Source organism: Euleptes europaea, chromosome 1, assembly GCF_029931775.1.
Source record: "Euleptes europaea isolate rEulEur1 chromosome 1, rEulEur1.hap1, whole genome shotgun sequence".
In the NCBI taxonomy this organism is placed as follows: Eukaryota; Metazoa; Chordata; class Lepidosauria; order Squamata; family Sphaerodactylidae; genus Euleptes; species Euleptes europaea.
The window spans coordinates 36,254,019-36,277,923 of record NC_079312.1 but is presented as its reverse complement, the minus strand read 5'-3'; the positions used below and the strand labels follow the sequence as shown (position 1 = coordinate 36,277,923).

Here is a 23,905-nt window from a genome sequence, read left to right as displayed (position 1 = left end):
CTAATTTCAGGAATTTAAATATTTCCCCCCTGCTCTGGAATGAGGCATACTGTCATTCCTGGCACCCAACTCTGAACAGAAACAAATGGATTCAATGACATTGGGCGAAAACGCATGGTCGCTTTAGCCTCCTTTCTTCCCTGTTCCAGCCAGGATTCAGCCAGGATCGAATGCAATAACGTGCGTTCGATCCTGGCTGGAACAGGGAAGAAAGGAGGCTAAAGCAACTGTGCGTTTTCGCCCTATGACCATATCTTTTTACCCTAGTTACCTGACGTAGCCCTCAAAATGTGCTCGGCTGATACCTTCAGGCTTGGGGAGGGGCCATGGCTCAGTGGTAGAGAATCTGCTTGGCATACAGAAGGTCCCAGGTTCAATCCCCGGCCTCTCCAGTTAAAAGGAATAGGCAAGCAGGTGATGTGAAAGACCTCTGCCTGGGACCCTGGACAGCCACTGCCTGTCTGAGTAGACAATACTGACTTCAATGGACCAAGGGTCTGATTCAGTATAAGGCAGCTTCATGTGTTCCCAACTGCAATACAAGGTTCACCATAATCTGGGCCACAGACTTACCCTGAAAACATCGAAAATACCTTCCTTTTCATTACATGCCACTATGCTAAGTTCAGTTACCAGAGCTATCATGTAACACCACTGCCAACTGGGAAGAGACTGAGGTCATGATGACCCAGGGTCAAAGAGCACGGTTTGCTGAATGCCAGTATCTCTGCGGCCATTCTCACATCAGGCTGCAGTACAGGCCAGTGAACACAGGAAGTTGCCTTACACTGAGCCAGACGGTCGATCTACAAGGATCGGTATTGTCTACTCAGACTGGCAGCTCTCCAGCATCTCCAGACAGAGGTCTTTCACATTCACCTATGCCAGGATCCTTTTAACTGGAGGGGCCAGGGAGTGAACCTGGGATTTTCTGTGGGTGCAACCGCTGAGCCACAATGCCTCTTCCTCCCAACTCCACCCCAAGTGGGGATGGTAAGCACAAAAGCATCTCAAGTACATGGACTGAGGCTGCCACACCAACATTAATGGAGTATTTGCCCAGGTATGATGCTGAAAATCACCTAATTTCCCAAGTCTGCTCTTGAGAAATTTTGCCAGGCACAGGCGCACGAATGATCAACCTTTATTTACCTTGGAAGACTGGGGGTGTGAGGTTTGGGTTTATTAGGTGCTAAAGGCTTTGAGTCTGTAGGATTCACTCCATGAGAATTTTGGTGCAGCTCCTGGGAAGTTCTCGAAGGTGAGGGATATGGTTCCCTGAGAGGGGGCGTCTGCTGATGATGATGATCCAAATGGCGGAGGAGTTCTTTTTCCCTGGTTTTACTTTTGTGCTCGGCGAGTAACAGATCAAACCGTTTCCTTCGACCCTGTACGGCTCTCCGTTGAGTTAGGGAATGTGTCTGCAAGTCAGAATAAAACAAACAAGCAAAGCACTCTTACCGGGTGAACAGGAATTCTGAAAAGTAAAACACACATAATATACATGGACGAGCCGGGAATACTAAAAAGAGTAATCACCATACCTGGCGATCTGCTAATGGAGAAGGTTATGAAAGCCTGGGGTGCACGCCTTTGCTATAAGGAAGACAGAGCTAGAGACATATAGGGAGGTAGTGTGTGTGTGTGTTAAGTGCCTTCAAGCTGCTTCCGACTGATGGCAACCCTGAGTCAATGGCCTCCAAAATGTCTTATCTTTAACAGCCTTGCTCAGGTCCTACAGACTGAGGGCCGTGGCTCTCTTTATAAAGTCAATCCATCTCCTGCTGGGTCTTCCTCTTTTCCTGCTGCCTTCAACTTTTCCTAGCATGATTGTCTTTTCCAGTGACTCTTGTCTTCTCATAATGTGGCCAAAGTACAATAGCCTCAGTTTAGTCATTTTAGCTTCTAGGGTCAGTTCAGGCTTTATTTGATCTATAACGCACTGAATTTTTTTTTGGCAGTCCATGGTATCCGTAGCAGTCTTCTCCAACAACACATTTCAAAGGAATCTACTTTCTTCCTATCAGCTTTCTTCATTGTCAGCTTTCACACCCATACATAGTAATAGGAAATACAATACATGAATTAACTTGATATCTTGGTCGTATAGAGAGGTAGTGTGGTTAATTTACCTAGTCTTTAGTATAAGGAACAAGGGAACAAGAAGAAGCCACAGTAAGAAGGAAGCACAGGCTAACAGAGCAATCAAGAGTAGGGCTTTCCATGTAACTTGTACGTCCAGGTGAGTGAAATGCCTGGATATCTTGGGGAAACATGAGAGATGCAAAACTGTAGCCTGAAAGTGCTACTTACACAGCCCCAGGATGTGGTAAAGGCTTTAAGATGGGAGTGGACATGTTCATGGAGGAAAGGGGTATTCATGGCTACTAGTAAAAATGGATACTAGTCATGATGCATACCTATTATCTCCAGGATCAGAGGAGCAGGGCTATTATATTACGTGCTTTGGAACACAGGCAGGACAATGCTGCTGCAGTCATCTTGTTTGTGGGCTTCCTAGAGGCACCTGGTTGGCCACTGTGTGAACAGACTGCTGGACTTGATGGGCCTTGGTCTGATCCAGCATGGTCTTTCTTATATTCTTATGAGCACTGGGACAGCGGGAAGTAAGGTAGGGTGCATCTGGCCAAGTAAGAAACCCGTCCAACTCTGGGGGCCAGGGTTGGCCTGGAGAAGCACCAGGATGTGGAGAGGAAAAGAGGGGAGTGAGGAAGGATCCCTGTTCTACTACGTGGATCAGGTCTCAGGTGAGGCAAGTACATGACCTAGCACACAGTGACACATACAAATTCTGCATGGTGGACTTATATAAGACACTGCGAGGATAAATCACATTCAGAAGCCATGATATTAGTCAAATAAGTAGATTGTTTAACACAAGGGTGCCCACCAAGTGTTTTTAGAAAGGGGGGGGGGAACAGACAGGACTTTTACCCAACAAGGCTTTTGATTGGGGGTGCAATTTTTTTTTTTTTACAAAAAACGTTGCTTTGGCAGCAGCTGCCTCCGCTGCACAAAGATCTTTACTGCGTGACTGAAGGTGAGCCGTTTTATGGCTGGCTCTGCTTCCTGAGGCAGCCATTTTGTGGTCTGCACCCACTGTGCTGCTGTGTCAGAATTCTAAAGGTGCCCACAGGCTCAAAAAAGGTTGGGGACCCTGGTTTAATTGTAATTAATTTAATTGATGGTGTAATTAAGATTCCCAAATACTCTTGTGAAATTTCTAAAGACAGAGCTTGATTGATAGAGATATTAGAATAGTTTTCATTAAAAAACAAACACAAATATCCTCTTAGATGCTCAAGATGTCCTTTTTTTAAAACTTAATTTAGGGTTCCTCGTGCTCCCTCTGCTGACAGTAAATGAGCACTGCAACCAAAGGGTGTCATGTGCGAGTCATCACTCTGCTCAACATAAATATTCCTACATTACATCTAAAGTAGTTGGTGCCCAACTCCTGCCATAGATTCAAAGCAAATCATCTAATAGAGTAAGAAAAATAAAGAGGGCATGAACATTCGCCCAAATAGTGAGTGGTAATATGCACTCTCTCTTATATGCATCTCTTAAATAAAAAAGTATCATTCAGAACACTTATCGTTTATTTTTATGTTGCTGAATGTTCCTTCGTTTTCAACCCCAGTATCAAAATTTTCCACTGTTTGAATTTTCTCATCAGAATTCCCAGTAGACTTGCCTTGAATCAAAGCTGCCCCGTGTAAACCAAACTCCTGTTTTGCCAAACCTTTGAGATGTCCCCTGGAGCCAATAAATCCATACAGAACTGCACTGAAGTTATTATAACTTGCTCATTTCCTCTTCCAATGGGGGACAGGACGGGACTGCCTGCTTTTGCACTTATGTTTCTAGGTTATGATGGTTTTTATGCATAAATGACTAATGGTGAAATCATTCATTCACAGAAACTGTGAAGAGCTGCACTGAAAGCTGTAGGAATGTGGGTGGTGGGTGGTAAGGGTCCAACTTATTCCATTCTCAAGATAGTCTGCGCCAACCAGGCCTGACTGAGCCCCATTACCACACAAAGTAGTCTAGTCAATCCTAACAGGTTTATAAGCAGCTAAAGGGACTTCCGTGACAGAGTCAGAACTATGGCTGAAGCATATTTCCCAGAAGGCAGCAGTCAAGGCACAAGTAATGGCTCCCACCAGTATCCGGTTGTCTCAACGAAGAAGAAAAGTTGGTTTTTATATGCCAACTTTCTCTACCACTTAAGGAAGAATCAAACCGGCTTACAATCACCTTCCCTTCCCCTCCTCACAACAGACACCCTGTCAGGTAGATGGGGCTGAGAGAGGTCTAAGAGAGCTGTGACTAGCCCAAGGTCACCCAGCTGGCTTTCTGTGTAGGAGTGAGGAAACCAACCAGGTTCACCAGATTAGCGACCGTCACTCATGTGGAGGAGTGGGGAATCAAACCCGGTTCTCCAGATCAGACTCCCCAGCTCCTAACCACTGCTCTTAACCATTACACCACGCTGGCTCTCGAAAATGTAGCATTTGGACTCAAGCAACCTGATGGAAGTGGCTATAACGTCTGAAAACAGTTTAATAAAAAAACCCACTGAAATAAACCTAGAAAATTTATGTCTTCCTCTGATTCTTTTCATTAGCCTCTATTGCATCATTTCCTAAGCTGCTTTCAGAGGACTGAATGAGCTAGGCCACTTTGACTTCCACCCTGATATTTAGAAATTCACTAGGAAGGCCTCCTACCTTGCATGTCAAAGACCTAGTACAGGGTTTCTTGGTTTCCATGTCAACAACGCCACAGTAGATATCAGGATCAAATTCTCTCTCTGTTAAATTAAAACAAAAATAAATCGGAACACCACCTCATTACAAAACAAACTTTAATCACAAAGTTAAATTACTGGTGAGAATGCAAAGTTAAACACTGCCTGTCCTACTTAACGCCACTGTGCTAGCTTCGCACGTCTGAGCCAAACTTCTGAGGGGACCAGCCTGCAAATAGGAAAGGTCGGCCACTGCCTACACTTGGACGTTCTTGGTTGTGGCTCCCGCCCTGTGAAGCAATCTGCTTGAGGAGGTCAGGATGGATCCCACACTTCTATCACTTTGCGGAGTGTGCCAAACAGAAAGGTTCAGGACGGCATTTTTATAAAGGGGTTAGAACTGAGGTATAATGGAACAGCACAGGAGGACACTGCTATATAGCCTAAATGCAGTATGTTTATTGCGTGCACCATCCTGTTTTTCCTGAGTTGTCTTCTACATTTGTAATCCACTTTCTGTATGACAGTATGTCATGCCTTTGGCAGTTAGTCAGAAAACAATGTAGTTTAAGTCCTATTGCATTGTTACTGGATGTTCTATACCAGGGGGTGTCAAACATAAGGCCTGAGGGCCGGATCCGGCCCCTTGAGCCAGCTGCACCCTCCCCCCTCAATCTGGGCTGGCGAGGCATGGCCTGGCCTGAGCAAGTTACATTTATGTCATATTCGGCCCTCGTAACAATTGAGTTCGACACCCCTGTTCTATATTGACCGACAGAACGGTTTTTGTATTTTGTAATCCACTTCAAGTCTCAGCAAGAAAGGCAGGCTATAAGTGGAGAAAATAAATAAAACTTGTGGGATATGGACATGTGCTAGATATTACTGGAAACACTTTAAAAGACTTAAACCTGGACACTTATGCTGTAGTGGATCCCATGGGACAGAAATTGCATGCTAGCTTCTTCAGTTTCATGTGAGCCATTGAGTCACATTATCTCTAAGGAAAGGAAAGCCTCTTGCTAAAAGAAATCTGCTTTGATTCCAGAGTTATCAAAAAGTAATAGAAGATTGAAAGGCAAGTGCGTTACTTAAAAATACAGCGCTTGCTACTTTAACTGCACAAGCTTATCCTTGGCAAAATCTCATGGCTTTTGCCCACAGAAGGGTCACCAAAGCTACAGTTCAAAGGAACTATCTGTGGAGAAAGAAATCCTGCACAGAGTAAGCATTTTTCTCTAATTTGACATCAGCCAAAGGCCTCCTAGTTTGCTGTGTTGGCCGTCAAGCGTGTCAGAGGCTAAAACTGCAGAGAAAGACCCCAACAGTATAGGCACGCCTTGAGATTCTGGCTACCTCATGGGCTTTCAACTGGCGACTTCTTTCATCAGGACAAATAATTTCACCTTCTGAAGCTCACAGAAGAGGGTTTTTAAAAAAGTAACAGAGAGGTCTCAAAAGTAATGGGGGGAAAATTCAGGGAAACACGGGAGACTGAACACCAGCACTTACCGACTCACATTTGTGCATTCTAATTCATGCCACATTATTATTATTAAAGGCACACTGAACAAAATGGGTTGGGATCCTGCGACACATGCAAGGCTCCAAGAGTGAGGGGTACTTTTTTTTCTGTTCAGCAGTAGCCATTTTTGCCTGCTCTGGAGGGGCCCCTTCACTTCAGAGGCCGGTTTGCTGCTGGAAGAGGGTAACCGAAGACGCCTCACGCCTCTCCTGGAACAACATACCTGGCGCTTTGGACCCCAGTCAATACAGGGCACCCACAAAGCGCTTCCATTCTTCAAGGTGCTCTGGTATTCTCTCGCTTAAGTGGATTTATTTATTCATCGTTAGCAGTGTTTTATGTAATTTTTTTTTTAAAAAAAAACAGCTTTGAAAAGTTACCTGACAATCTTTTGTGTAGAAATTTCCTATTGTTTGTACTCTCGTCATGTTTCTTTTCTGAATACGGAGGCACAGGGAGGAGACCTTTACCATTCAGTATCTGTCCAGGGGAAGGCAAGGGTGGCTTTGGTATTGAGGGACAATTAAGGCCAGGTTTTATTGAGGAGCTCACAGTAGTAGAACAGGTTGGACCAACAGCAGGTTTCAATAGTGCACCATCTATCTTTGGATGCATTTTTTCCACTTTGACAGTCATGCTACGAAGGGGAAAATATAAAGACAAATATAAATACAAAGAAATACGTTAACAGTCATACACAGTAATGTCTTATCTGAACATACCTTTTAATCCCAAATTACCTGCTCTTCTCATCACTCCTATTCCTCTCTACTCTAAACACCCAAAGAGACTCTGGAGTATTGTGTGATATCATTATGGATTGCAAATCCCTAACATAGGGCTCAGTTACTTGAAAGTGTTATGCTATTTTTCACTTAACGCTGAAATTCTAAAGCCTGGAATTTTTACTTGCTTATCTCCCTGCTGTTGTGTCTCATTCTGATGTGTGCAAGAGGCCGGATTCAGCTGTTCAGCGTAATTCCTCAGGCATTTAATAAGCTTCAGTGCTACATCTCCACACACATTTTTTACCTCATAAAAATAATGCATGGATTGCCTTTGCCTTCCAACCCAGATGCCTCCCTTTTAGTCCCCAAACCCACACTTAAAGCTTGTGACCCCCTCTCAGTTTTCCCACCACGTATGCTTGTTTCGTTCTCTGTCGGTTATTCTCCTTTCCTGTATATTTCTCCTACATGATTTCTCCTCCCTTTCCATCCATCTCCTAGCCTCTAAATAGTACACAAAACAAAAACAAAGCAGAACTATGGTAGTGCTGATTATCTTTGGTTGGGTTGCAACCCAGATGTGGGCTACAATCTTCCAGCTGAAAGGCCAATGTCCCCCACTAGTGTAGACTACCATTTGGGGAGTACTGTGGGGGACTGGGGTTTCCCTCCCATAGGCATGTTTTGCAAACAAGCTTCCAATTTTGGTTTCAAACTTGGGTTTAGATTAATTCCAAACACATATAATGCAGAACTTGGGCTGTCCGTCAGCCATCTGTCAGCAATGCTGATTCTCTGATCTTAGGCAGATCATAAGAGGGAGGGCAGGAAGGGTAGCGTCAGTGCTTGGCTCTCGTGGCCCTTTCTTATATCCTCAGGGTAAGGCTGATCACAACTCTGGGGTCAGGAAGCAATTTTCCTCTAGGCCAGATTGTCCATGGATCCTGGAGGTTATTATTTTTGGTTCTTGTAGGTTATCCGGGCTGTTATTTTTTATTTTATTTTTTGGCCATCATCTGGGCATTGAGTAGGGGTCACTGGGGGTGTGGGGGGAGGTAGTTGTAAATTTCCTGCATTGTGCAGGGGGTTGGACTAGATGACCCTGGTGGCTCCTTCCAACTCTATGATTCTATACTGCTATGAAAATGAAAAGGGAAGGGGGGCAACTGCACTGGTTCTTAAATAAGCTGCCAGGAAGAATCTATGGATGAAATGAAATACCCCTTTCAAACACACACAAATTAGAAAGGGTAACAATTGTGCCAGTGCTGAACTTTTGTGTGTGTGTCGTCCACCTGCGCCCCCCCCCCCCCCAAAGTATACTTACATTTTGTCATGGGGAACTTTGCTATGTTGTACCAGATGCATTGACCTATTGTTTCCACTGATTGGCAGCTTGTCTTTGGGTGATTTCAACAACTTGGAACTGGATGATGAAGACGCACCAGTCCCTCCGCCACTGGATGAGCGACTGCTCCCCCCTCCACTGCTACCTTTGCCTTTTGAAGACAGAGACGAAAAAATGGAGAATACTGGAGAGGAAGTGGGAGTCAAGGGTGGCTTGCTGGAGGAGCTGTGTCGTCTTTCTGGAAGGCGAGAAAAGGAAAGCGCGTTAGCGACCGCTTAGAACATGGAAATGACTTCCAAGCCATTTGAAATTCCTTGGGCTTCACTGCAAGCGATGCTCCGCCAGTGGTCTCAGTGGTGACCTCAGGAGCCGGTGTGCTTTTCTCTTTGCTGCAGCTTGCACCTTGCCTCCTTAAAACTACCCCTACCCTGCTACTGTTTCCTTTATGCAATGCAAACAAGTGGAATTTATGTGCCTTAGAAGGAAAGTGCCAGTGTTGAACAGTGGCCAAATGAGAGAGGATGAGGAGTCTGGCAGTTGCCGGTTAAACCAAAAATTCACTTGGCAGTCTCAGGCAAGCTGGTCTCAGCCCTCGCCCCCAACCCATAACCCCTATTTTGCATTATGGGGACCATACCAACGTGCTTTACTGTAAGCGTTACTAAGATAATCTATGCAGAGCAGGGGAATGTCTTTGCAGGACATTTAAATCAAGTGTGAATCGGCCTTCTCTTCTGGACACTTGACTTGACAGAGGAGAATGCACACACCAAATCCTTTGAAAAGCACTGGGTTAGATCCTAACGAATTGTCAACTGAATGAGTTAATGGAACTGATGTTTACTTCTTCTCCCTGCAGCATCCCCACCCCCTAGGAAAAGACGTCCCCGAGGATTGGGGGATGCTCGAGAACAAGGGGCTGAAACCTATGTAAAAATGGACAGAAATCATCCCGACACCCCCCCATCTTGCAGAAGCTCTTCCACCAAGAGCTCATGCCAGAGTAGAGGTGTGATTGTAAAGACAGAAACTTTAAAGAGAAGCAGGGGGTATTGCAAGTTTCCTCAGCGATGGCTATAATAAAATAGGTACTGTTATGCAATGATATCTAGCAGCACAACGAGAAAAGCACACAGCAGTATTCTGACAGAAATGAGCGAAGCTGGGAAGTTCTCCCTTGAGGATTATCTAGGTATTTCTGGCTAGTCTGGCATTTCCTATGACTGAAATCAGTAGCACAAACATTCTCTCCCTTGTCCAGTACAGGATTCTGTTTAGGTAATGCAATTATTCTATGAGCAATGCTCTTCTCCTCCCCTTTTTCCTTTCATAACCTGACCAGACCAGTTAAGGCAGAATTCTCTGACAGCAGACCAACACCAAAAGCTCAACACAAATAGTCAAAACAGTTATGCAGGTATGTGTTCTCTATTGTATTTTAACTAGGTACTATTCCGGGTTCAAAATAGAAAAAAACCCATGTTTTTACAGCGGTCTCAATGTAGAAAATGTTTAATCCCCTCTAAAGCTGCTGTCACTCAAACAGGAGTCAGCTGGCACAAGAAGCCGAGTATACGTTCCTGTAAAATATCTATCTATATATCTAATTTCTATATATCAAATTTGAGGGCAGCAGGAAAAGAGGAAGACCCAACAGGAGATAGATCGACTCAATAAAGGAAGCCACAGCCTTCAATTTGCAAGATCTGAGCAAGGCTGTCAAAGACAGGACATTTTGGAGGACTTTCATTCATAGGGTTGCCGTGAGTCGGAAGTGACTTGACGGCACTTAACACACACACACATATCTAATTTCCACATGTGAATACATAAATGCAGATAGGGGTCACACTTTTTCCCCAACAGGTTTTTTTTTTTTTTTAAATAATTTTTATTTTTATATATTGGGGTACAGAAAAAAGAAAACAAGAGGGAAAAGAATGGTGGGAAAACAAAGAAAAAAGTATGTCTGTCCCCAAGTTTCAATGTAATAATACACACATGCACCCTTCATCAACTTTGAACCTAAATAATTGATTTCTAATCCTAGTTATTAGCTTCTCAGGTAATGACTCTTACGGTAGAGTACATATATAAACATTTCTATATCAGTTGAACTAAAACTATAAACTTCAATTGCTAAATATTGGTTTAGCAATCTGCCTCTCTGCACACTAAAGGTTTTCTGCAGACTTGACGGTCCGGTGAGAGAGCGGGGCTGGGGAGGTGAAAGGAGGCCTCACTGTGCCCCCTGGGTGAGCTGGCAAGATGGGGGGGGGGGAGAGGCCACACCTGCAAGAAAGCAGGGCTGGGAGGAGAGACCATGCCTGCTTGGAGAGGCTCTGGTGAGTGAGAGAGGAAGGGGAGAGGAGGAGGCCTGGAGCCACAATGGGGTGGGGGGAGAGATGGGTTCCCCACCCCAGCAAATGTTTTGCAGGCCCCCACTTGTATATCTATATTTCTCACTTTAGTGTCTCTCTTCCTCATCCTAACCTTCCTCAACGGGGTGTGGTGACGCCAAATGAAAAGGATCCTAGTCCAACACTAAGGGCTACACTATGCTCCAAATTAAATTGTGATGCCTTACATGAGCTGGGATTAGAAAAACAGGCAGCGCAGCATAGTTTCTTTGCGAGGTCCGCCAGGTTAAGTATTTATGAACTGTAACTTTATTGTCGGGCTTTAAAAATGGCCTGTCCTGAGGGGACCCCATCCACCAGATTTTGCTCAGTCTTCAAATTTCACAAAGAGATAGAGAACGGCAAAAAGTAAGTTTTCAGCTTACTTTCAGTTAAGGGACCGTGACGTTTTTGTTTTCTTGCAGCCATTTGCTACATTGTTAGCTGTCTCGTGTCTAAAGAGATAAGGCTGGATATAAACATATATTTAAGAGAGACCACCCCCCCCAGTAGTGCTCTGAACTCATCGTGTTTTGGCTCGTGTGGATTTTGCTGGTGGATTTTGCTGGCTCACCCGGACAACTGCATCAAACAGAATGCGGGACTTCACGGACCTCTCATGTTCACGTTCATGTTCTTATGTCTTCCTGAAATGCCACTTTGGAACTGTAGTTTCAGGAGGGGGGTGGGAAGCAGTGCATTTCCTGAATCACCGGCACTTTTCTTTCCAGGTCCGCCTCCTGTCACAAAAATCCTGACTTCTGACCTGCCTGCTCCAAGGCAAAATTAGCTTGTTTTGCAAGGAAAAAAAAAAGATTCCCCTCCTCCACCATAACTAAGATTATGCAATGAACCATCCCCATCCCAAATTCCCATGTATTTGTTTTTGGCCACATTCATAAGACCTGCTCTGCCCTTGAGGCATACTTGACTTTCTCTGAGCTTCTGTCATGATGATGATGATGCAACCAGACCATTGTTTTGTAAATTACAGTGCCCTCTTTAAAAAAACAAAACAAAAAAACAGACACCCCCAACAACTCAGCTTCCAAGCTCTGAGCACCCACCCCCAGCAGCTGCCAGGTTTGATGTACAGCAACAATACAGGCAGAAAAGCAGGACACTCGCTCAAATAATCTTGCCACTTGCTACGTATTATTTAGGCATGTACATACCACCTTTCTTAAAATCAAAGCTGTTTGCCTAATATTAACCACATCAACAAACAATAAACAATAATTTGCACGTTACACAAATACAGCACACCATGCTAACACTCTCGGACAGAAGGAAAAAGGTCGATCTCAATGGGGTGCATAAAACAAATATGCAATCATGAACACAGTAAGAGTTTCAGGGGAACAACGCCAACTTTGCAGTATTAAAAGCAGCACAGTATTAAAAGTAGTATTACAGATTCGTTACCTGCCACTGACTGGATCAGAATCCCCACTTTTCAATGGATAACCTAGGAACTGGCCCCAGGGCTTTATACGACTGTATTGCACCACTGCACAGCTTTCTCTCTGAGAGCCAGCATGGTGTAGTGGTTAAGAGCAGTGGACTCTAATCCGGAGAACCTGGTTTGATTCCCCACTCCTCCACAGGAGCGGCGGACTCTAATCAGGTGAACCAGATTGGTTTCCCCGCTCCTCCACATTAAGCCTGCTGGGTGACCATGGGCCAGTCACAGTTCTCTCCCAACTCTCTCAGCCCCGCCTACCTCACAAGGTGTCTGTTGTGGGAAGGGAAGGAGATTGTAAGCCAGTTTGATTCTCCTTTAAAGGGTACAGAAAGTCGGCATATAAAGACAGACTTCTTCTTCTTCTGCCTGCCCTATGTACCTGAAGGATTCTTTTAACAATGAAAGCATAAATTAGCTGGTAAGTCGGGGTTTTTTGTTTTTTTTAACATACATGCTAAGAAAGGCAGCGCTGAGATCTGTACTAGGAACTGCACAAATGGCAACACAAAGAATTAGTGTGTGGGATCATGTCCCCCCACCCCCCCATGCAACTTTGCAACTGCAGCCTTATTCATTTTGACAAGATCTCTCATAGGTACTCCCGTGCTGCACTCACCGCCCTCAGGCTGGTCGCTTTATCCACAGGATAAATTATTTCCCAAGCTTTTGCATATGAGCAAGTATCACCATCACACTGTCAGAAAGACAGAGACTCATCGTTCATCTTCTTCTAGAGTAGTTTCAATTAGCGGTTGACTAATTCGTTTTATTTCTCCACAGCTCTGTCAGTTTCCCTTCCCTCCCCCCTGCCTCCAGTCAATGAAAATCCTACTCAGTGGCACCAGGGAGACTAGCTTTGCCTTTCTACCACATGGATGGATCCTCCCAGCCAATCGCTAAAATAATACAGCCTGCATTTTTCTTTTCTGCTTAGGAAAATCCCAACCATCCGCTTTGGCAATATTCCTCCTCCTCTCTCCACATCAACAAAAGGGCAAGCAAAAGAAAAGAAAAGTACAGTAGAACTGAGTCTCTGACTTGACCTTAATTTTGAACCTCCCTCTTAATAACATAGACATAAGTGCTATCTGCAAGCCAAGAGGAGGTATAGCCCCATTGTGTGTGTGTAAAGTTCCTTCAAGTCGCAGCCGACTTATGGCGACCCCTTTTGGGGGTTTTCATGGCAAGAGACTAACAGAGGTGGTTTGCCAGTGCCTTCCTCTGCCCTGGTATTCCTTGGTGGTCTCCCATCCAAATAGTACATCTTTATTTAGTGCTCTTTCTCTACTGGGAGGGGAAAAATCAACAGAAATGAAATCCCTTATTTAAAAAACAACTATTAAAATAGTGAGCAATCTTGTAAGTTTTAAAGTGACTGCTTTTAACGTACAAAGATTTTCAATTCTTTTGCTTCATTAAATCTTTCCCCTTATCCAAGACAGACTATTTAGCCTATTTACAAACTACCGCGCTGTGCAAGGATATTTGCATTTTATAGCCCAGTCAATTCTGGGCTTCTAAATAGGACAAAGTTCTAAGTGCCAAGGGTCTTTTTATAACAATGGCGAGAATCCCAGAGTGGATTTGCTAAGTTACTATTTGAAGGCCCTGGAGGTTCAGCAACGCTTTATGATGTAGCTGGAGCCGGTATTAGTTGTGATGAGAACCTTATATGAAGCCCCAAGATAAAAACACTGCCCGCAATTTCAACCTCCTCAGCTACTATATATGTGGCAAATCCTAAATGCCAGTAGCTGTCACAGTTAAAAATAGTATCTGATCCAGCATCATCTGTTTTAATTGCATCTTCTCAAAATGGCAAAAAAGGTGTTTTGTCTGTAACAAAGCTGACAAAAAAAAGTTGAGAATTTGGCATACCTAAGAATAAGAGTTGGTTTTTATATGCCAACTTTCTCCACCACTTAAGGCAGAATCAAACCAGCTTACAATCACCTTCCCCTCCCCTCCCCACAACAGATACCTGGTGAGGCAGGTGGGGCTGAGAGAGTGTGACTAGCCCAAGGTCACCCAGCTGGCTTCATGTGGAGGAGTGGGGAAACCAACCCGGTTCACCAGATTAGCCTCCACCGCTCACGTGGAGAAGTGGGGAATCAAACCCGGTTCTCCAGATCAGAGCCCAAACCACTGCTCTTAACCACTACACCACGCTGGCTCTCTACTAAAGAGACCCTTATCAATCAGTTCTTGGTATCTAACGAAGGGTACTTTGACTCACAAAAGCTTATACTCCGAAAATCCTGTTGGTCTCTGAGGTGCTGCTGGACTGGAATCTGGCTGTTCTGCTGCAGACCAACACAGCTATACCCCTCTGAAACGTTCTTCTTGCAAGTCACTCATCCAAAATCTCATTTTGATTGATTCAGATACTACCTTTTTTTTTTTTTAAACCCAACCTGCTAGTAAGGTCTTTTTAAAAACTGTCTTGGAAGCGAGATTTCCAATGGTGATTGATACTGCTCCGTTCAGGTAGCACAAAACAAAAGCTTGTTCTACAACAAACATCTTTCAGGTGCCTGAAGACTCTTTTGGTTTTTGCCGCAACACACTAAACAGGCCTCTACCCCCACTTGAATCCATATCTTATCTCACAGTGATTACAAAGCAGACACCGACGTCAAACTTACACTTTGGAGCAGAGTTACCATTTAGATGCCTTGGACAAAAATATTAACAGGCCATGAAAATAAACTATTATTCTTTTCTGGGCCACAAAATCAACTGCATAACAACTCAAACCTTACAAATTGTTACATTCCAGAGAGTGACGGAGGGCATTAACAGCTTGTTTTAGCATTATAAACCTCCTAAAATGTGTATTATGTGACAGATTACAGAAGATTAATTTGGGAATTGTCAAAAAACTATTTTAATGACACAAACTCGGCCCATCCTGAACCAAATAGGTAGAGAACCAAGACTGGGGAGTGAGGCTTTCAGAAGGTTAATGGGAAAAGGTGATTCCATCAGAATGACGCCAACAGTCTTCATGTTTAACTCAGAAGCTATACTGCGGAATTCCTTACTATAGAATCTAGGAGGGGAAATATAAATAATAATCAACTTAAGGAACCTTTTCTCCACTGTAGGTGGTGCCTTCTCTGACAGAAAGTTCCTTATGCTTAAGGAAGGCTTCACATGTTGCACAGTGGAATGGTAAGATACCAGGGGCCATTATGTCCTGTTACTTTATGGCAGCTGAATGTTGTCATAACAGAGCAGATCACTCACCAAGGCTGGAAATAAACAGTAACAGGGAAATATGTCGGCAGGGAAAGACGTGGCAGCTATCAATCTGACTAGGTGAAAGAACTTTTCAAATCGCACTTAAAAGACCATGGAAAGTAACTGTGCCTATAATGCCTAAGGAGGTCTAAAGCGAGGCAATGATCCAGTGGTGCTTGGCTGCTGTGCTGTATAATGTCTCTGACTATCTTTGTCCAATGTGCTGCATATTTCTTGTAGGGTCACCTTTAATGCAATCTATCTACCTATCTGTATACAAATACACACACCAAATGTATGTGTTTTGGTTTCCAGGACCACCTTGTATCCAAAAACTCAGTGTGAGAAACATCCATTTTGTATAACGGAAGAGTGATCCCACACACAATTCTCAGTTCCAGCACAGCAGAAAGCTGAGGGTTTCAATGGGAAAGGCATAATTTTAACATGTGACAATGTAAATCCATGACTTCCGTGAAAGATGGCTGACAGGAACTCTCAGACTGAGTAACTGGTGGACGCTCTGGCAGTTCTTTAATCAACTCCTGGCGATTTTCCACAGTGCTCATGCGTTATCTTAGAGTAGAAGGGTCAGTGTCCTCCTTTCTCAAGGAACTTGGCACACAACATCGATCCATGTGGTCTGATCTATCACTTTTTTCTTTGATGTTGTCAATTTGACAAAACACCTATTTCTCTTTTTTTTTTAAAAAATCCATACGAATTTAACAGCTCTTCCGCGGACATGTTTTCACACATCACACATTCTGTTAATTTTTCCTTATAATCAGATGCCAATCAGTTTATCAGCTGTACTACATTTCCCCCAAATCTTGTTTAATACACACAATTTATTCAATGAATGAATAACAGTTTTTCTAAAGATTTATGTCAGCTGCTACACAGACGCTAGCATATTGCTCTAACAGATTCTTAAAAGTAGTAACACAAAATGAACTTACCGCATCTGACTAGATGTCAGAGAGTGTCTCATCTGCACACTTATAACAATTACTATGTATACTATGGGCAAAAACGCTTGGATTTGCTGCTCTGTAAATGCACATTTTCCCCAGCCAAATTCTCAAAACTCAAAAATAAGCCCCCATACAGTGTTTTCAGAATTCAGTTGGGGAAAATGTGCATCTGGAGAGCAGCAAATCCAAGGCAAAACCTCCCATGCGTTTTCGCTATATGATTCTGCATGTATACAGAAAATGCACAGAATGTGGTCTTTGGAGAAGAATTTTACATCCAGGAAATCTTGGTTTTCATTTTTTAAAAAGAGAGCAACCCTCTGGCTTTTTTGGTTGTGGAGATACATATGGAAATATGCAGGCAACAGCCACTGAAATCCAGAAGGATGGTAGTATAAGATTTCCAGTGGGCTCCAATGCAAAGCATAGCCACCGGCTCTTCCTTGTGACTAAATTATGCAGAAACATAGAAACTACTTATAATTACAGAATATTTAACAAAAAACAAAAGTATGCAAAATTCTGCAATCTGAACAATTAGTAGAAGTTGCGGAATCCAGCTTCTCTGGGTGCAGATTAGTTTTTAAAGCATGGAGTACACAGACCCCCTTGCTCATAGCCAAATGTGCTTCAATGCACATTAACAAGAAGTCAGTCTCAATCAGTCATCCCTTAGAAAGCTTTACATGGCAAAGAATGTAAAGAGTTCGCTTCAGAGAGGAACAACAGATCGTAATATGGCTCTCAATCAGCAAGGCCAAACCATCAATTTCCTTTGTACTGTAATCCAGCAGATTGCATTTATATCTAGATATCTTGGGACTTTATACAGCCAACTGGTTCACTGAATAGTCATGGCAGTCAGTCAGTTAGTCAAGCTTTATTATGACCCGCAAGCCATAGAGAAGCAGAACAAACGATGTTAAGTAATTGCCCAAAATTATATTCTCTACATATAGCATTCAACCTAGTACATCAGACAATGAGAGAAGGTTTAGAGGTTATCAGGGTAAATTATACACATTATCTCAGCCCATATTTCCTTGCAGAGGAGAAAAACTAGCTACTCGGTACAGTGATTCTTCTGTCAACCCCGGCCAACAAAATTTAAATAGTCTTCTGCTCATGGCCATGTCATTTATAACTCAGTCTGTTCTCAATCTGTAAAATGGGAACAAATAGTGACCTGCTGTTTTAACTTGGGCAAGCAGAATTTAGCAAGTGCGCTACATAAATGGCAACAGTCCACCAGGAGTACAGGAAGATTGCCAGAAAGTACCAGGACTGCAGGGAGCGATTCATGTGGCATTGTCCTGGCTACACTCTAGAGCAGGCTTGTCCAAACTGCGGCCCCCAGGCAGCATGCGGCCCAGGACGGCTATGAATGTGGCCCAACACAAAATCGTAAAATTACTTAAAACATTATGAATCAGCTATCGTTAGTGTTAGTGTATTTTATGTGCAGCCCAAGTTAGTGTTAGTGTATTATATGTGAGGCACAAGACAATTCTTCTTCTTCCAATGTGGCCCAGGGAAGCCAAAAGATTGGACAACCCTGCTTTAGAGGTATACACACACTTTGTGGAATACAGCCAAAAATATAGAGAATACACCTTAGCCACAAGATAGTTTCCCTACAAACTTCCTTCCACCCTTTAGCAATTCTGTGCGTCTTGGAGATATTGGCCATCAACTGAATTTCAGGATGGCAAAGCAGACGGGGAAAGATAAGCAATAAATCCAGACCTTGAAGCGAGGCTTTTCTTCTGTAATCCAGAAAGCCGTTCCCTTCAGTAGTTCTAAGTAACTCAAATGCTGCACATTCAGACTTAAAGCTTTCTGTAGCCATGAACAGTTAAGCAAGAGAAAGCAAAGAAGGGAAACAATAATCTTGACAAAGAACGCTACCTCAAAAATATGCCAAGCTTCTACAATAAATTGATTTTCTTTGGAATGGAAGTATTGAGGGAAAGTCTTAGGCTCAGAAGAGAGATATGCAAAAGGACCAACCTTCTGCAAGAGTGGGAATGACTTCTGATGACTCCTCCCTTCCGCACTGCAGCCATCTGTTGTGCACTCTATGTTGTTCCCAATTGCCTCTAACTCTCAGGAACAGTTTTCCAAGAAGCTCCAACGGGAAGGGAAAAATCAGCAAAGATCCCCTCCACAAAATCCCTTCTTTTTGTGGTTGTCCGGATCCAAACCTTTGATTTGCAGCTTCATATTTGTCTGCTGGGATGGTAGTACTCTCACAATAATCCCCAACACTTTGTCGATTGTCTGAAGCTTACCTTCAGTCCCATAATGAAGACTCTTGTCCGGCCACAACATTTTTTTTTTAAATGTGCACAATCAAATCTCCATCGGCCTATCAGAAGGGTTGCTGGATCAAAGCCCTACTCGACCCTGCCCACTTTCTAAAACCTCTTGGTGAATGGCCAGGAAATGTGTCAGCAGTTACCACGGCACCAACAGGCACCATGTTGGGGACCCCTGCTCTGACCATAGCTTCTGAACTGCAACAGCCATTATACAAGCATATCATCATTCAGGTCAGTCAAGAAAGCAATGCAGGCAAGGGCTGTTTGCCGGGGAGGGTGTGTGCTTATGCATTTATCCTCCCCCCCAAAAAAAGATACCTGACTGTACATTATTAATGTTAGTGAACACGTTTAGGTGGGACTTTTTGACCAAGCAATCCTAAGTCCTAAGAGCACAAAATAAAATATCTAGCAAGGTAACTGCTGGCAAGGTGCACTTTTCTACTTAACACCCTCCCTTACTGGAAAAGCATGTGGCCCCTTCACTCCTAATTCGTCAAAGAACTTCCTTATTTAATTTTATTCACACCTGCTTTTCAGAGAAGACTGTCTCTCATTACAACTCAGAATTATCAAAATCCATCAAGATAAAACATATGATGCACACATGGATGTGCACGGGTCAATGAAGTAGCTTTGGGAAGGTGGGATAAGACCCTTTATAAAGAAAGCAAACCAACAAACATGCCTATATTTTCATTTTTGCCAGTAAATCTTCCCCTGAATAACTGGAAGAAGTAAAAAACAAAGGAAACAAACTTCACTGAACTACAAACTACTTGGATATTTAAAAGCAGTAATATTTGGTACTAAACCTCCTACGCTGTAACAACAGCTCAGCAACATTTTCGGCGTAGGATTGAGGCCAATATTTATAAATAAGATACCTAAGGGGGGGAAAGACAGTTTAAATTTAGACTGGCTGGCTTGCCAATTTAGGACACAGGAAAGCCCACTCCAGCAAAGCTTGGATGGAAAACTCCTTTATGCCTAAGTCAACATCAATACTTCCTTGTCATGGCTGAGGCCAAAGGTGGTGGTTGGCACAAGGCCAACTTTAAGCTATGGAGAAGGCCCAAAGTCACCCAGCAAGTTTCCATGGCAGAGTGGGGATTCGAACCTAGGTTTCCCAGATCCTAGTCTGACACCTTAACCACTACACTACGCTGGCTCTCATCCCTATCATCCTCACAAATATCTGCTCCCTTTGAAGAAGAGTTCGTTTTTATATGCCGACTTTCTCTACCACTTAAGGAAGAATCAAACCGGCTTACAATCACCTTCCCTTCCCCTCCCCATAACAGACACCCTGTGAGGTAGATGGGGCTGAGAGAGTGTGACTAGCCAAAGGTCACCCAGCTGGCTTCATGTGTAGGAGTGGGAAACCAACCCAGTTCACCAGATTAGAGTCCGCCACTCATGTGGAAGAGCGGGGAATCAAACCCGGTTCTCCAGATTAGAGTCCACCGCTCCAAACCACTACACCACACTGGCTTTGGTAGGTGTACAGATGCCCCAACACCTTGAATGTTAATGATCGTCATGGCACTATTCCTGCAGCGTTCTAATTCTTAGTCTGGGCGGTGTCCAGAGAAGTTTCAACTGAGCTGACTCAGAACCTTCTGTGGGACAAGGATACAACCAAGTCAGCTGGTTTTACCACTAATACAATTTAAGGAACCCTCTGTGGACAAATAATAAGCTGGATAAGGAAGAGTAAATGGCTCCACTAAGGGAAGGCACGGTCCCAGTCACTGAAGGATGAGGTCACACCTCGTTGGAGGTTCGTTTGCACCCAGTCACAAATCGTTCTTTCTTGGGAGAAGTATTCAGGCAGGTGGTAGGGGGACTAGATACTCCTAGATGCCAGAGAGTATCAGGATCTATTTCAATTTAGCTTCCAGCCTGGTTTCTTGGACAGAAGTCCCTCTGGCACCCTATTTACTTTATTTATGTCCTACCTTTCTCCCCAGTGGGGACCCAAAGCACCTTACATCATGCTCTTTCTTCTCCACTTTTATCCTCACAAAAACCCTGTGAGGTAGGTTAGGCTGAGAGCGTATGACTGGCCCAAGGTCACCCAGCAAGCTTCCATGGCAGAGACTCCCACCTGGGTCTCCCAGATCCTAACTGCACACTCTAACTACTATATACACCACACTGGATCTAGATGACTGCCTATGCCAAGAAACATCTACTCTGGCTTCCATTCTGCTAGCGGGCACAATTCAAAATGCTGGTATTGACCTATTAACCCAAATGGTCGAGGGCCAGGCTGCCTGAAAGATCTCTTTCTGTTGTAGGAACCTGCTCGTTTGCTGAGGTCAACAAATACAGCCCTGCTTCCGGTGCCCCTAACTTCAGATGTTAGGGAGTTTCTGTGGACACAGCATTTTCTAAGGCAGCCCCCCTTATGTTGCCGAGGGCTCTCCCCTGAGATATTCACCTAGAATCTACTTTTACATCCTTTTGGTTTCAGATTAAACCTTTTTTGTTTGTTTCAACTAGTTCTGAAAAAGATACAGGATGGGATTCATTTATCCCCCCCCCCCCTTTCAATACTTCTACCCGACGTTTGACTCTGCGGCTGCTTTGCTTTGTTTACCCAATTCTGATTTCTGTTTCAATCTGCTCACATTTATTTCTGTATTGCAAAAAAAAAATTTTTTTTTCTTACAGACACTACTACCTTGGAGACTTGTGAAAGAGCAGGACGAAATAGACAAAAAGTAGATTGCATTTCCAACCTTAAGTGGGAATTGCCAGGTAAAAATTAGAAATAATGTGGCATCTGATAAGGTGGGGATCACAGCCCACAGTAAAAGAAGTCATAACAGAACTACCCAGGGGGAGCCGGGACCATTAAGGCAAATGGGGGCACTGCCTCGCTATGCCCAGAGCTGCCCCCTGCTGCCCTCTTACCTGCCATCTTACTTTGCACCAGTCCAGGAGTGGCAGACTGTCAGCCTTCTCCTTAATCAGTCTCAAGTGCTCTTCTTCGCGGAATTCAGGAGCCAAGTCCTTCCCTACAAAGACTCACATGCACAGCCCACCCCCTCCCAGCAAGGTAGAGGGAAAGCTTCTCTCTGGGCAGAAGTAATCTTCATCCTTGAAAAAACCCTGGAGAAAGAGTTTTGGAATGAAGTCAGGAAAAAAGTAACTGCTATAACTACCCAATGAGGAGAAGGGAAGAAGTAGTGTGTGTGTGGGGGGGCTTTGTTTTACTTGTCTGTGGAGTTGGGTACTTTCCCTGTCTGCTGCTGTTAATCTGTGTGCCTACGTAGCAGTTTAGGACTGGTTTGTTAAAAGTTTGGTATGATTACCTGTATTTGCAGAGTATCAACGCTGCGGATGAAACGCCCGTCTCAGGCAATGTGTAATTTGTATTTATTTAGCAGATTGCTCCTGGAGAATCCTTCAGCCACAGTGGCCACCACTGAGATGACCTCACCATTCATCATCGCTGACAAATGCATCACATGACCGAGCTACCGTCCAGTTGTTGTCATTATTTTGAATGATAGCACTGCACAGCCATTACAAGGCCGAGAGTTTGGCTTTTCCTGTTTCATGGGCTTCAGATAGTCTTTTAAGGTTTTCAGGAGGCGATGTAAGGCTGTTTTTGTGTGGGGCTTAAGCTGCAGGTATTTTCTTGAGAATGGGGACTAGTCACGATCCTAAGACTATAGAATAAGTGACCTATAGGCTTCAAGGAAGCCTCTGAGGCAGAGTGATGGCAGCTACACAAGGCCCTTGCCTACTCCAGGGCTGAAGGGGACAGGTGAGAGAGGGGGGCATGTGGGGCTACGGGGATCCTGGGAGGGGATGCAAATGTTGGGCAAGCCCCATGTGGCCCCTCGACAGGGCTTAATGGGGTTTTATTGGGTGCTTTATGTTTTTAATCTTGGAACTGTAAGACACCTTGAGCCACGATGGAAAGATGGGGTCTCAATGTTTCAACAAATCACCATCTTTCCAATCTTTTTCCTGCAATAAAGCCAGGCCTCTATGGTTGTTCTTGAAAACAATGATTTTTAACATTTGTCGGCGACCTAACCAACAAGATCTGAAAGGGTCTCCATGTAAAGGTCTCGAGAAAAGTGTTGAGACCAATAAATATGTTTTTTAAAATTTATTTTTCTAAAGCAAAATAAAGGCAAACAACATTTTAGAACAGGCTGTAGACAATGCAAACAGTGGAGCGGCTTAGGAGCCGGCGTGACCCATGCACTGGCACCCGTGGCATTTGCGCCGTCCACAGTGGCCTGAACGCCAGTGCAGGGCCACTTACGCTGGCTCTGGGGATCAACATGGCAGCGTGAGGCTCAGATGCCAGCACTGCCTCCCCAGAAGCATTTTTACGGCACAAGTGCCCGCACCAGCGTCCACAGGGGCGCTTCCGGGGCAGAGCTCAGGTTAGTCAGCTTCCCAAAACCCTTTTGCCCCGGGAACGCCCCATTCTGCAGGCGTTGAGTTGAGCCTGCAAACTACCTGCTGTAGCCCCATGAAACCCAATGGAGGAGTTTCATGGGGGTTTGTGGTTAGGAGTGAAGGACTCTAATCTGGAGAACTGGGTTTGATTCCCCACTCCTCCACATGAAGCCAACTGGGTGACCTTGGGCTAGTCACAGTTCTCTCAGAACTCTCTCAGCCCCACCTATCTCACAAGGTGTCTGTTGTGGGGGAGTGGGGAGGGAAGATGATTGTAAGCCGGTTTGATTCTCCTTAAAAGGTACAGAAAATTGGCATATAAAAACCAACACTTTTTTTTTCGGGCCGGGAAGCCTCTCAGGAAGCAGCGCGACAGTGCCATCCTCATCCATCACCTAACTAGCCCCCCCTTCAGGACTGCACCACCTGTGCAACTAAGAAGTGCAAAGGCTGCTTAGAAATATAATTCCAAATTAATTTCAGCTGTTTTTACAGCTACAAGTCATCACAGAATTCACTAGTGAACATCAACAAAAAGTTTAGAACTAGATAATGACCAAAACATCAATATCTATATCTATATATATACACACATACACACACACACGGAATTAAAGAATTCCCTATGTCTATTTTACAGTTATTTTGGATAGGATTCCTTGAATCTTACCATTTGTCATCAGCGAATTAT

The 23,905-nt window shown here is 44.1% G+C and overlaps 1 protein-coding gene across 3 annotated transcripts in view; it reads right to left on the bottom strand.

Annotated features, from left to right (window-relative positions):
- ATXN7 (ataxin 7) overlaps window positions 1-23,905 on the bottom strand; it is a 146,924-nt gene that overhangs the window by 6,857 nt on the left and 116,162 nt on the right. For all 3 annotated transcript variants that reach the window (XM_056860010.1, XM_056860017.1, XM_056860028.1), the window contains 4 exons: window positions 8,358-8,616; window positions 6,683-6,939; window positions 4,758-4,840; window positions 1,153-1,421 (listed from right to left, as the gene is read on the bottom strand). In XM_056860010.1, the coding sequence (XP_056715988.1) occupies window positions 1,153-1,421; window positions 4,758-4,840; window positions 6,683-6,939; window positions 8,358-8,616 (868 nt within the window). The remainder of the gene's footprint in view (window positions 1-1,152; window positions 1,422-4,757; window positions 4,841-6,682; window positions 6,940-8,357; window positions 8,617-23,905) is intronic.